Genomic DNA, 13,357 nt, shown 5'->3' on the forward strand with positions numbered 1-13,357 from the left:
CCCAATCAGGATAGGCAAATTCTACAGGAAGGGCACTATGGGCACGACGGGCCTGTCTCTGTCTTTTTCTTGGTGGCAGCGGGACACTACTTGTGCTTGCCACATCGCCAGCTTCAACTGCACTTATGGGACTCGCCACGTCACCAAGTGTTACTGCAGTGCTGGATAAACGACCAGGGTGTACTAGGCCGCTGGTGCTTGCCAATTCACCAGAAGGAATAGCGGCGCTAGTACTGGATCTCTGCTCCATACGAGGGTCCTGCGGTTCTTGCTGCTCAACAACATCAGAATGGGATCGGGTACGCCTGGCCTTAGCAGGGACCTCAACTTCGTCGTGCGAGCTATCTGACATGGAGCCGCTGTCGTAAATGGGTTCATATTCTGAGCCAGAATCTGTCAGATGCGTGACCTCCTCCTCTTCACTATCTGACATGCACATGAACTCAAAGGCCTGCTTATCATTGTACCTTCGGTTTGCCATTTTGGACTCTAAATTTAGTGGTACAATGGTAAGGATTCACAGGTAAAAAAAGCACCTGACTATAGAAAAGCAAATGTAGAAAACGCTTCAAAAAAAACTGTAAGCGATCGCAGGGATCAGGCCTGTCTCTGCGAACGCTGCAGTTATGTGTCTTGTGTTTTGTAAGTGACAGTGATCGATCGATACTGCACTTGGGTGGGTTGGGCTGGGCAGAGGGGGAAAACGCAGGTGCTAGCGGGTATCTGGGCTGATTCCGCTAACAATGCGTTTTTGGGTACCCTAAACTGCTGGGTACGCTAGTATAGATCTGATCAGATCAGGTATCGATCCGTTCAGATCCTATACCACTAAGGGGGGTGTATGCTTAGCGAGTGGGTGTAAGCGGTACTGGCTCTAACCTAACGCTGCCTGGGGTGACGCAGACCCTGACTGGCGCTAAAATTAAATTTATATCACCCGCCGGGTGATCAGGGGGTTAAACCTATTGGGTTATATACGGCGGGTGCTCTGATGCTATAAACAGCAAACTAACCAACCAGCGTCAACCGTAACACTTATACGGTGATCACTGGTGAAAGGGTTAACTAGGGGGCAATCAGGGGGTTAAAACCTTTATTCGGTAATATATGGGGGTACCTAACGCTTTCTAAAAACCTGGTGGCGAACCTAAAATAACTAAATAACTAACTGGCTAACCACGTCACCAGTGACACTTATACAGTGATCAGTGGTGAAAGGGTTAACTCTAGGGGCAATCAGGGGTTAAAACCTTTATTTATGGGGGTACCTAACGCTATATAAACCTGGCGGCGAACCTCAAAAAAAACTAACTGCCTAGCGGCAACAGTGACACTAATACAGCGATCAGAAACCGATCGCTTAGTGACACTGGCAATAGGGGTGAAAGGGTTAACTCTAGGGGCAATCAGGGGTTAAAACCTTTATTTATGGGGGTACCTAACGCTATATAAACCTGGCGGCGAACCTCAAAAAAAACTAACTGCCTAGCGGCAACAGTGACACTAATACAGCGATCAGAAACCGATCGCTTAGTGACACTGGCAATAGGGGTGAAAGGGTTAACTCTAGGGGCAATCAGGGGTTAAAACCTTTATTTATGGGGGTACCTAACGCTATATAAACCTGGCGGCGAACCTCAAAAAAAACTAACTGCCTAGCGGCAACAGTGACACTAATGCAGCGATCAGAAACCGATCGCTTAGTGACACTGGCAATAGGGGTGAAAGGGTTAACTTTAGGGGCAATCAGGGGTTAAACCTTTATTGGGGGGGGGGTAGGGGGCTACCCTGGACCTAAAGGGGCCTAAACCTAACTGCCCTGACACTTTTTTCTGTCACACTGACACTAAAAGCAGTGATCAGAAAATAAATGATCACTGCAATCAGTGACACTGTGACAGGGGGTGATCTGGGGGTGCTGGGGGGGTGATCGGGGGGGGTTATGTGCCTATGTGTGCTGTGTCAGTGTGCTGTTGGTGCAACTCACAGTACTGACGTCTTCTCTCCTCTGGAATCAAACGAAAAGACCGCCAGAGGGGAGAAAACGTCACTTCCTCCCTGCCTGTGTTTACAGTTACACAGGCAGGGAGGGCTCTGCTGCATTCTCATTCGCTGAGGGAGATCGAGAGGGGACGGCTGGAAACCAATAGCCGCCCCCTCCTCCCGGACCTCCCGTACACCGTTCCCGGCCGCCGCATGTACCGGAGGGGGTCCCGATCGGACCCCCGAACCGAGGTAAGGCGGGGACGTACCTATACGCCCATGTGCCTGTACGTGCCATATTGTGGACGTATATGTACATGCGGTGGTCGGGAACTGGTTAAGACACAGTGTTGGCTCAAAAATATTATGAGGCAGTATTGATAACACGGGTGGTGGAATGGACGAAACCCATGAACGAGAAAAGATGGGTCAACATAGAACACACAATGACAAATACACAATTAGGAAGGGATATATAGACACCCCTACAATATAGTACACTGGGTGACAATACACACACACTGACACAGACAGAACTGAAAGTATGGGACCAGGTACATAAGAAAAACAAATGGAAATATAACTCACCACTGATAGCACTAAAGGAAAATAATTATTTTGCAAAAGGGAAAAATTCAATGGGAGGGAACTGGTTAAAAAAAGAAAACGCACAACTACGGGATATAATACATGGGGGGGGGGGGGAATATGCACTATACAAAAGTTAAAAACAAAAAAAGGATTTGATGGATATAAATGAATGGAGGTACTTCCAGCTCAGGCACTTCATAGCCGCACTCCCCCACCCGATAAGAGAAGGGGATGATTTAACACCAATGGAGCGCCTATCTATTACGGAAAAATCTTGCAGGAATATATCCCGAATATTTAAAATTTTGATGGAAGTAGAAAAGTTGGAAGTCCGGCATTCATAAAAAACTGGGAGAAGGAATTGGGAAAATGAGGAATGTGAAGTGAGCAAAATCTTGAAACTTGTACATGAATCATCAGTAAATAATAGGATGATAGAAATGAATTATAAATGTATAACTAGATTGTATAGAACCCCAGATATCATAGGGAAGTACCAAATAGGACAAATAATGGAGTGTTGGCGGAGGTGTGGACAGGTGGGAACTATGGCCCATATATGGTGGGGAGGAAGTAGGAATCTTTCCTTATTCGGATCATCCTAGGAAGACCATTTCATATCAAGAGCTTTCTATTTATTATGTTTTTTTTTAGGGACTGGTTGTTACATCAATCATGAAATGGTCTTCCTAGGATGATCCGAATAAGGATTTCCATCCACTTGATTGACTCATTTGATGTGTTTTTACTTTTAATCTGACAAGTTGAGGTAAGTGGTGTTGCGCTCCCCCTCTGCTGAAATATCTTAAAATCAGGAACTGTTATATTGTTAATATTGATTGTCCTCTTTATTATTTATATATATATTTTTCTTGGATATCTCCATTGTAATTTCTTATCAAAAAAATGTTTTTTGTTAATTCATATAAAATCGATATGATTGTATTCATTATTGCTTTTGTAGTGACCATTTGCTGTATATTGATTCCTTCTTTTGATCCATTACAGTTCAGTTCTAAAATCACTCCTGAAGAAGCTCTCACGAGCGAAACATGTTGAGAGAACTGCAACAAGTTGTTATATGGAACTGAAGTTTCTATGTTATACACTTCAGCTGGTCTTGTAATTATTTATATATATATTTCTGTACTATAAAATTTATTAAAAATCTTTTCTATTTTTCTAAAACCATTGTGTCTCGCACAATTTATCTGCACCGTATAATAGTCCCAGGGTCCTCAGGTACCCAATTCCCCTCTATCTATACACATTACTAATGGGATGAGGTGCTTTTTTAATCTGAGGATCTGTCTGTCCATATAAATATTCCATCGATTTAACAGTTTCAAAAAACACTGTACATTCCCAGCATTTGCCGGAAATGTAACCGTCACATTTGCTTGTGCTCTCGACCAAACCGTCAGACCATCGGCTGGTGTCATAACTGATTACATGTGCAGCATTGTGGCAGTTGAAGATTAAACAGAGGCCAAGATGGCAGCTTCCTTGGCTGAAAACGATAGGATGGTTTACTTCCACTTTAAGAACAGAATTTTACACTATACTGTCAACTGACTCATTGAATAATGTCGCAGATTGAGGACACAGCGAATAAACAAATCATCTGAGCACGCTGCCCTTGGAATGATTTAATCCTTGGAGCACTATTTTTAAAATCACATCTTGAAGAAATAACTGCCAGCCACATTAGACACCTCCCATGTAAAGCCATAGATTACCTACTTGAAGAATGGAAAGTTTTGTTGTAAACCTGGCCTTTTACATCATCAGGCCTGGCAACAGACCTCGGGCTAACCACAGCTTGCTTCCTGCTACCCTTCTATCAACAGCAGGTACTGTTGGGAGGCCAGGGATTTTTTTTTATACACAGGACCTGTCCCATTACTACTAACAATGCTCTTTTTGTTTTTTAAGCCGCTTCTGTGTGTTTTACTGTTATCTCAGGGCACTGGCCATATCTGGTGTTTTCTCGTGGGCTTGTGTCTTTTTCTACATACATATAATCTATGGCTTCTCTGCTAGAGAGCTAACAATGCCACCCTGTTCTGAAAGTATGCTAAGATTTTCTAAACTAAACATTAGCGCAGATGGAAATTCCCTGCACGGCAAGGGCTGTAATGTCCGCAGCTTATTACAGCTATGTGTTCAGTAGGAAGGAATTGCATATTTAGGTCCTCGTGGAATACTGGCTAAGCGGACTCCTCCAAGGAAGAGGGAATTCTGAGTCAGCAGTGCAATTAATATGCTGCAAAGGGAACAGGTTACATGCTAACATAAGCATACCAAGACAGCCACCCACAATACATTACATGGACAAATATATCCACATGTCTAATGAACCGGTATTATCTTTTTAGAGGAAAGTGACAGTTACACCCCCATGCTCATGAGTAGAAGAACAAGCCCACTTTATATACTGCGTGAATGGAACGTAATGCTAACAAGGCAAAAGAGGATTCCTTTTCATTTTTCGGAAAATCATTTCAAGCACACCAAGGGCAATATATTTAATTAAAAAGAAATGAATATCCACAGCCAGCTTACTCTTGTAGAGTTTCCACTCCCTTTTCCTTGAACTGAAGTTCTTGTTTCATCAGAGTTAGCTCTCGTTTTAACCTAGAAAGCTGAAAATAAAACACTATTGTACATTAACCACATTTAAAATAATTATTACAAAATTAAGTTTTACTACAAAAAGCTTAGCGGTCATATGTGAAAATTACTTGTTGGGATCTCATTTGCTATATATTACTGGATAAATAAAACAAAAGTTATTTACATGTTGTACCTCCCATCAGAAATCCAAGAGCTTTTACCCGCATTTACCCTCGGTTCACACTATGGACTGCATGTGAATCGCACAGGAACAGCACCACATTCCCGATCTATTCACATGCAATCTGCACCGCATCACACCAAAAGTCGTGCATGCACCAGTTTTGGAATCACACTGCAACCAGATCGCATGCTACATTTGTACCATGCAATCTAGTCCACCACTGCATTTGCAACCTGCGTTTGGGATGCCGTTTAGCTTACACTGCAGGGGGAGTGAAATTTGAGAAACGCACATAGATTGCGGGGTTTACTGCGCTGCATTGGTGTCAACCTAGGCTTGAGCACCGCCCCCCCCCCCAGCTGACTTACCTCACCCCTCGAAAGTCCCGTGCGCGTCCTCGTCATCCTGTTCAGTTCCCAGCCTGGCCGTTGATTGGCTAGGTTGGACGGATTGATAGCAGCGCAGCCATTGGCTGGCGCTGCTGTCAATCACATCCAATGACGCGGCGCGCCGGGGGCGGGGTCGAGTGATACAGTTGGCGGCTATGGCCGCCTCTGAATCACAGATCTTTCCACCATGCTCGCTTGCATGAAGGTAGAAAGCTCTTGCGAGGAAGAGCCGAGACAGCCGCCGAGGGACCCCAGAAGACCGGGTTCGGGGACACCCTGTGCAAAACGAGCTGCACAGTGGAGGTAAGTATAAAATGTTTGTTATTTTCCCCCAAAAAAAAAATACTTTAGTGTTCCTTTAATGTACACTACTGAAGTCACTCCGACTTCAGGAAAGGTTCCTGTACTACTTCAAGGCCACTTCTAGGCGACTTTTACCCATAGATTTCAATAGAAGTCGCCTCCAAGTCGGATCTCCATCTTAACTGAAGCAACTTTCCAGGAAGAGAAACTTGTTTTCTCAGGCAAACCACTCCCACGGAGCCGATTGTTGTTTGATTGGCCACAGCCAAAGTCGCCTGTCCTGGAGGAAACTTAAAGTTGCCTTGTAAGTCGCGCTGAAGTTGCGCTGGCGTTGCACTGAAGTCACCTTGCAAAGTCGCGCACAAAGTCGTGTTGCCCCTGTGTGAACCAGCTCTAAAAAGAAGCAAAATAGTTTTTAAACAAATACAGGGATGCACAGTATTGTTTATTTAAAAGCTGAACTCTAGGCAGATTTAAAAGACACATTAATGCAATTCTGCATTTATTGCTTTATCATTAAAGATCTGCCGATAGCAGGAGATGGGAGTGTGTCAGAGAGAGGAGCTCAACACTGTGCAGCTTCTACTTTCACTGTCCAGTCATGGGCTGAAATGGAGGCCATGACAACCTGGGCTCACAGGAAGTGGATTGAATGATGCTAGCTATCATTCAACCCGAAAGAATAAAGACATTATGTGGCAGAAAAATAAATTTTTTAACTTACCAGTTAAATAAATTTCCTGCAGTACATTACAAGACACAGGTTTCTTTAAAACATTACAACTGGGTTATATGCAGCTACCTTCGGGTGGCTGGACCTATAACTCTACCACCCCCAGAGAGCCTCAATTTTGTAACAAGCAAAATGGAGATCAAAAGAACAGAGAAGGGGGAGGTCTGGCGTCTTGTACTGTACTCCAGGAAACTGTTTTACTAGTAAGTCAAAAGTCCTATTTTCCAAATTGTACAATAAAGGGCACAAGCTTATTTAGATCAATATGAAGGGGAAGTTCGAAAGTAAACCAATAAAGAGGCCAGTAACACAGCAAACAATGTCAACAAGCCTACATATAAACAAATCAAGAAGTTAAGAAAGCATGGCAGACTCAAGTTTGTAGCAGTTTGTAGCACATTACACTGCCGAAACTGCCATCGGAGGAGGCTTACAGTAGAACTATAGGCAAAACTTTTTTAATTTATTTTTTGCATAGAGTAAGGGAGGGTTATAACCCCTGTTCGTATTGGGGGTTATTAGGGAGATTTACCTTCACTTCCTGTCCCATAGCCAAAACAGGACATGAGAAGAAATGCTAGCAAATTCAGGAAATCCCTTGGGCGTGTTCCCACCAAAACTTGTGCCCCCATTGGAAGATTTCATCTCTATTACTTTTCTGGGGACAATCCAAAATTTGGGATTTTCTTTAACTTTCACTTTTGATAACAAGAAACAAGACAAATAGAGAGGATTTGTCTCCCTATCGGGGACACCAACAAAACCTGTCAGGTGTTCTAATCCCCCTCCACTATATCCCAAACTATTGCAGAGAGATCACATCACAGAGACAAGTGCAATGTTTTGGAGTCGCGAAAGGACCCCCTCATCATCACATGCCTGACGAAGGGGTCCTGTGCGACTCCGAAATGTTGCACTTGTCCCTGTGATCTGATCTCTCTGCAATAAAAACCTTTGGACGGTGATTGTAGATCCTTGGTGTGCTGGCGAATATGTATACTTGCTTGATGTTTCCAGGATCCAGCTGGTAATCGTTACAGCACCCACTATTGATGAGCCTTGTTTTCCAGAATGTGTGCGATAGGAATATAGACAAGAGACTGTCCCTAAAGCCATTTTATTCTGATGCCGAGGAAGGCTCCCCGCCATCAGAATACAATAGCACAACGGAGAGGATCCAGAATTGGATCTTTTTTTTTTTCAAATTGTATCTCTGTGCCTGTGCTACGTATAAAATCCACCGAACTGTACCGATATAATTTCTGCTCTGGGCGCTCAACTGATTCCTCTCCTCTCTTTTGTCTCGGCTCACAGCTGCAGTGGGCAGGACCGAGCACTCCCCCTGATGTCAGCCAGGGAGGAGGGGGAAAGAAGAGACAGAGAGCAATCAGCTGAGTGGCAGGAGCCGTGCTCATACAAGGTACAGATCGGCAGATTTTTTAGATTACACAGGCACAGGGACACATGTTATTAGGGTACAGAGGTGTTAAGCACATTTGATAGCAGATACGAGAGGAGTGGAAGCATGGGGGCGGCAGGGGGCTGAGGACAGAGGAGACAGACACAAAAGAGCTGTTGAGGGGTAAGCTGCGGTTGATGTAGCCAGGCAGGATCAGTCAGGTCTTTTAGGGTATACAGGGGGTCAAATGACACAGCACAGTGTATATAACATGCTTTAAGGGAACAGGATCTGTTTTTTTGTTTTTTTTTGGGGGGGGTTAAAGGGTTTGTGAACCCATTTGGAAAGTCTATGCCAGCCCCTTTATTAGAGGCTGGCATAGCACACTGTGTCAATATTTTTTTAAATGAATGTTGTAAATACCGATATTTAGCTGTCTTCACGCCAATCACATGACTCGCAGGCACTTTCCTGCTCCGACGAATGGCTTCTGAGGGAGGGGCCGTGGAGACCACGTGACCGATCCTCTCCTCCGCAGAATCCCCTCTCATAGCTGTAAAGCGTCCATGAGTCATGTGACCGGCCTGAAGACATCGGTATTTACAACACTTGTTTTAAAAAATGCTTAGCACAGTGTACTATGCCAGCCTCTAATAGAGGGGCTAGACGTGACAATTATAGGTTTATTTTTATTTTTTAATAATAGTAGCGGGGGGCAGGGCTGAGCAGAGACAGACAGAGAGGGCGCTGACAAGGAGGGGGTAGAGAGGAGTGCAGAGGGGACAGGAGCTTATCACTGAGGGAGGCACTTTGACCATGGTCAGGACGGAGCTGCCCTGGTTATCGTGGTCTGATTAGAGAGGGTATACAGGAAGTGGTAAGTTTGGAGTGTTTTTTTTACAGTTTAGAGGGGGGCAGATTACATAGCACATGCGCTGTCCCATGTAATTTTCTTTATGGGACCAGGATATAAAAATAAAAAAAATTGGGTTAACAAATGTTTTAAGCCACTATTATAAAAAACCTCCCATCCCCTCTGTAACATAGCAATATGTGTCCCTGTGTTATATAAAAAATATGCCGATCTGTACCTATATCAGAGCATCTTCCGGCACTCACGTGACTCAGTCGGTGAGGAGGGTAAGATTGGAGAGAGAGAACCGAGGAGTCACGTGAGTGCCAGGAGCCTCTCAGATATAGGTACAGATCGGCATATTTTTTATATAACACAGTCACAGGGGCACATATTGTTATGCTACAGAGGGGATGGGAGAGTGACAGAGAGAAACCCTGTATAGGAGAGGATAACGAGGTAGAGAGAGGTCCATCACTTAAGGGCACTTTAAAAAACTGAGACTAGTTGGGAGTGGAAGGGGTTATATAGGGGGATGTTTCTGCAGTATTTTGTTTTTGCCAGTTTCCAAACACCTTTAGTTAGGTAGCTGCATCACAGCCCTGCCAAAAAAAAAGTTGTGTACTACTACTTTAGGAGAGCTAATCTCTAAGTCACGGAAATGCCCCTCTTAGACAACTGGAACAGGTGTCCCCATTGGATGATTTACCCTTACCTCTTGTTGTGGGGACTAATTCAAAATTTCTATTGCCCTTCACCTTCTTCTTTGGCAACAGAGGTCACCAGTACAACTAGAGAGGTAAATCTCTCCAATGGGGACACTGATAGCAATTAAGTTGACAGATATCTAATCCACCCCCACTTCACCCAAAACAGAAATAAAGATTTTATCGAGAGATGCAGTACATATTAATGCTAATATCTTGCAGCAATAGCATGGATTTGACAAAGTCTGAATCATCAGCAGTGGAATTCTTACCCTGTCTCGACGACTTGCTATTTCAGCCTTAATTTGATAAGGATCATATTTTGTGTTTGTAGAGAATCCCGAAAAAGCTAAAAGAAAAATAGAAGTACAATATGAACACACATAAATATACAAAATATCGAATGCATTACATTAAAGAAAAGAAAGCCAAGCTCATGCAAGATTCAGTAGCCAATCAGTACAAATTAGGAGTTGGCAGTTTAGATCTCCCAAAATCTTACTATTTAGGCTGCAAGCTTGTTCCTTCACATTGTGGTTAACCAGGTTCAAAGCCCGGGTGCCCGTTCCTGCTCAGTCTAAACACTCAGCTTCAAACGTCAAGGAACTTGACTGGCCTTCACAGGGTCCTGACCTCATCCCTTTGGGATGAATTAGAGTGGAGACTGCAAGCCAGGCTTCTCGTTCACATCAGTGCCTGACCTCACAAATGCACTTCTGGAAGAATGGTCAAACATTCCCAAAGAAAAACTCCTAAACCTTGTGGACAGCCTTCCCAGAAGAGTTGAAGCTGTTATAGCTGCAAAGGGTGGGCCACTCAATATTGAATCCTTCAGACTAAGACTGGGATGCCATTAAAGTTCATGTATGTGTAAAGGCAGGCGTCCCAATACTTTTTGTAATATAATGTACATAATTAAACATAAATATAGCAAACACAGGTAATACTCCATACAGAAAAGAGGTATTAAGTTGTGTACTGTACAGGGATATCATTAAAGGTCCCAATGTGTTTTGCAGCCCATTGCTTCTTTAGGAGACCCAATAATGTAATACAGTAATACTTGGACTTGCACTGCACATTAAACAGGGATGCATTCCCAAAAGGCTGTAGTAATAGATAGGATAAATAATGTGGATGTTAAGGGAGCCCACCCAAAGATGCCACCCAAACCTGCTATAAATATAGAGATCACCACTTCAGCTCCCCAAAGTATAAATGTTGAAAGTAGTCGTCATCGCCATCAGACGACAAGACAAAATACAAGAAAGGGGTGCACTCCAAAAATTAAGCCGACAGCCCACTGCTCAAAAAGAACATGAAGCAATCCTGCATGTGGTCACATCATTTCAGCCGTGTTGACATTAGCAGAAAGTGTCTCAGACAATAATTGACAACAAGACCATATGCGATTTAAATCTCTACCGGTTCAGCAGGAACCAGCCGAGATTCTAACCATGTATGGGCAGGCTGAATGTACCTATGTGGACTTAATAATCAACTGGGGTACAACCAGCCTGCCCAATTTTACATGCAATTATTACTAGCGGCTGTTATAGCCACTAGTAATAATCACTGTGTTCTCCCGACGGGGATGGCTTCCCCCGCCGGGAGAACACAATGGCTCCATGGGAGGGATTCCCATCAGCACTGTCTGTGTTGATGGGGAAATCGTGGTTACAGTAATAAAATTTGCTCAGTCTATGGTTGGCCTAATGCCACGTACTCACGATCGCATTTTCCATCGGGAAAACCTTGGATGGTGTTTCCAACGGAATTACGCTCAAGCTTGGCTTGCATACACATAGTCACACAAAAGTTCTCTGAACTTTCGTCCATCAAGAACTCAGTGACGTACAACACTACAACGAGCCGAGAAAATTAAATTAAATGCTTCCGAGCATGTGTCGAATTGTTTCCGAGCATGCGTTGGAATTTTGCGCATCGCAATTGCTACAGACGATTGGATTTTCCGATAGGAATTTTTTCCGTCGGAAAATTTGAGAACCAGCTCTCAATCTTTTTTTTGACAGCTCTCAATCTTTTTTCTGACAGCAAAAGTCCGATGGAGCATACGCACGGTCGGAATTTCCACTCAAAGGCTCACATCAGACTTTTGCTGTCAGAATTTCCAATCGTGTGTATGGGGCATAAGTGTAGCTCCCGTTCCTGCTTTGTCATTCCCAGTGGAAAGAAGGCATCATACAAAACACAAAGCAATGTTGGCAAACATCTGGAAATTTATGAACAGTATATAGCTGTCTATAAAGTCCCTATATATACAATTGTGCAGAGGAATTCTGCCTTTACTATGACTTTACTAATCTGCATACTTCGGTGTTAGTGACTCAGAAAATACTTAAGTATGTGGGTCAAAATAACAGCTAGAAAATTGCAGAAGGAGATCAGTAATGGTAGTACTAACCCCCACATTTTCTTCATGCCAGAACTGAAAAATGAAGTCTGGACAGGAGTACAGGTGGCTACCTCCTTCATTTTTCAGTTTGTCATTCAGTCATTGCAATGGTCCAGCCCAGTCCCCTTTGCCAGTGATTGGGAACCCCTGCTTGTGATGAAGGAAAGGAAATTCCAAACACACACACACTGAAGACTCCTTGCTGTATCTCTCATACAAAGAAAGTCTAATATAAGAAAATGGGGCTGATTTACCAAGCCTTTACTCCATGACTCATGGAGTAAAAGCAGGAGTAGCAGCCGTTTGGCCATTTACTAAAGAAATACGCTGCTAGTGCAGTGTATTTCCCTAGTTACTAATGTGCTCCGTGCGCCCAGGAGAGGGTGCATTGTGCACCAGTACAGACCTGGCGCACGGCACATTAAACTGTAAATTGCGGGGGTTTGGGCGGGAGTTTATTAGGGGGGGAGGTGGGGGGATGCAGGGGAAGTGAAGTGACATGTGTTTTAAAGTGTTTGGCGGGCCGAATTGAAAGGGAAAGTGTTTTTTGAAAACAGATCCCCGTACGCTTGCACAGTGCGCCTGAACCTCGGGAGGTTCATTTGCATACTGGGCATGCGCAGAGAGAAAAGTCAGGGATTCCCGTGCGCCTTGTCAGTACGCCGTGAAAATCTTGGTAAATACCAAGCGGCGTACCCGTGAATGCGCTGCGTGACGCGGCGCACGGGAATCTCCGAGCTGTTTTCAGCCCTGAAGGGGAACTCGGCGCCAAATTTCAAACTTGAAATCGGCGCGGGTCCCCCTTCAGGGCTACATTAGGCTCTTAGGCTTGGTCCGGAACGTGAGGGGTTAAACCCGCGCCGATTCGGTGCGGGGGTCCCCCCCAGATCCAAACCAAGCCCTCATCCCAAGCATGCAGTCTGGCCCGGACAGGAATGGGGGCGGGGACGAGCGAGCGCCCCCCCCCCTCCTGAGCCGTACCAGACCGCATGCCCTCAACATGGGGGAGTGTGTGCTGTGGGGGAGGGGGGCACTGCCCCCCCACCCCACAGCACTCTTGCCCCCATGTCGATAGGGACAAGAGCCTCTTCCCGACAACCCTTGCCATTGGTTGTCGGGGTATGCGGGCGGGGCTAATCGGAATCTGCGAGCTCCCTTTAATAAGGGGGCCCCCAGATGCCGG

The 13,357-nt window shown here is 44.6% G+C and overlaps 1 protein-coding gene across 1 annotated transcript in view; it reads right to left on the reverse strand.

The window, feature by feature from the left end:
• WWC3 (WWC family member 3) overlaps positions 1-13,357 on the reverse strand; it is a 257,499-nt gene that overhangs the window by 118,763 nt on the left and 125,379 nt on the right. Inside the window, exons 4-5 of the mRNA XM_040338138.1 lie at positions 10,031-10,107; positions 5,140-5,219 (exon numbers count right to left, since the gene is read on the reverse strand). Coding sequence (XP_040194072.1) covers positions 5,140-5,219; positions 10,031-10,107 — 157 coding nt within the window. The remainder of the gene's footprint in view (positions 1-5,139; positions 5,220-10,030; positions 10,108-13,357) is intronic.

The sequence above is a fragment of the Rana temporaria genome, chromosome 2 (assembly GCF_905171775.1).
Source record: "Rana temporaria chromosome 2, aRanTem1.1, whole genome shotgun sequence".
NCBI classification, from domain to species: domain Eukaryota; kingdom Metazoa; phylum Chordata; class Amphibia; order Anura; family Ranidae; genus Rana; species Rana temporaria.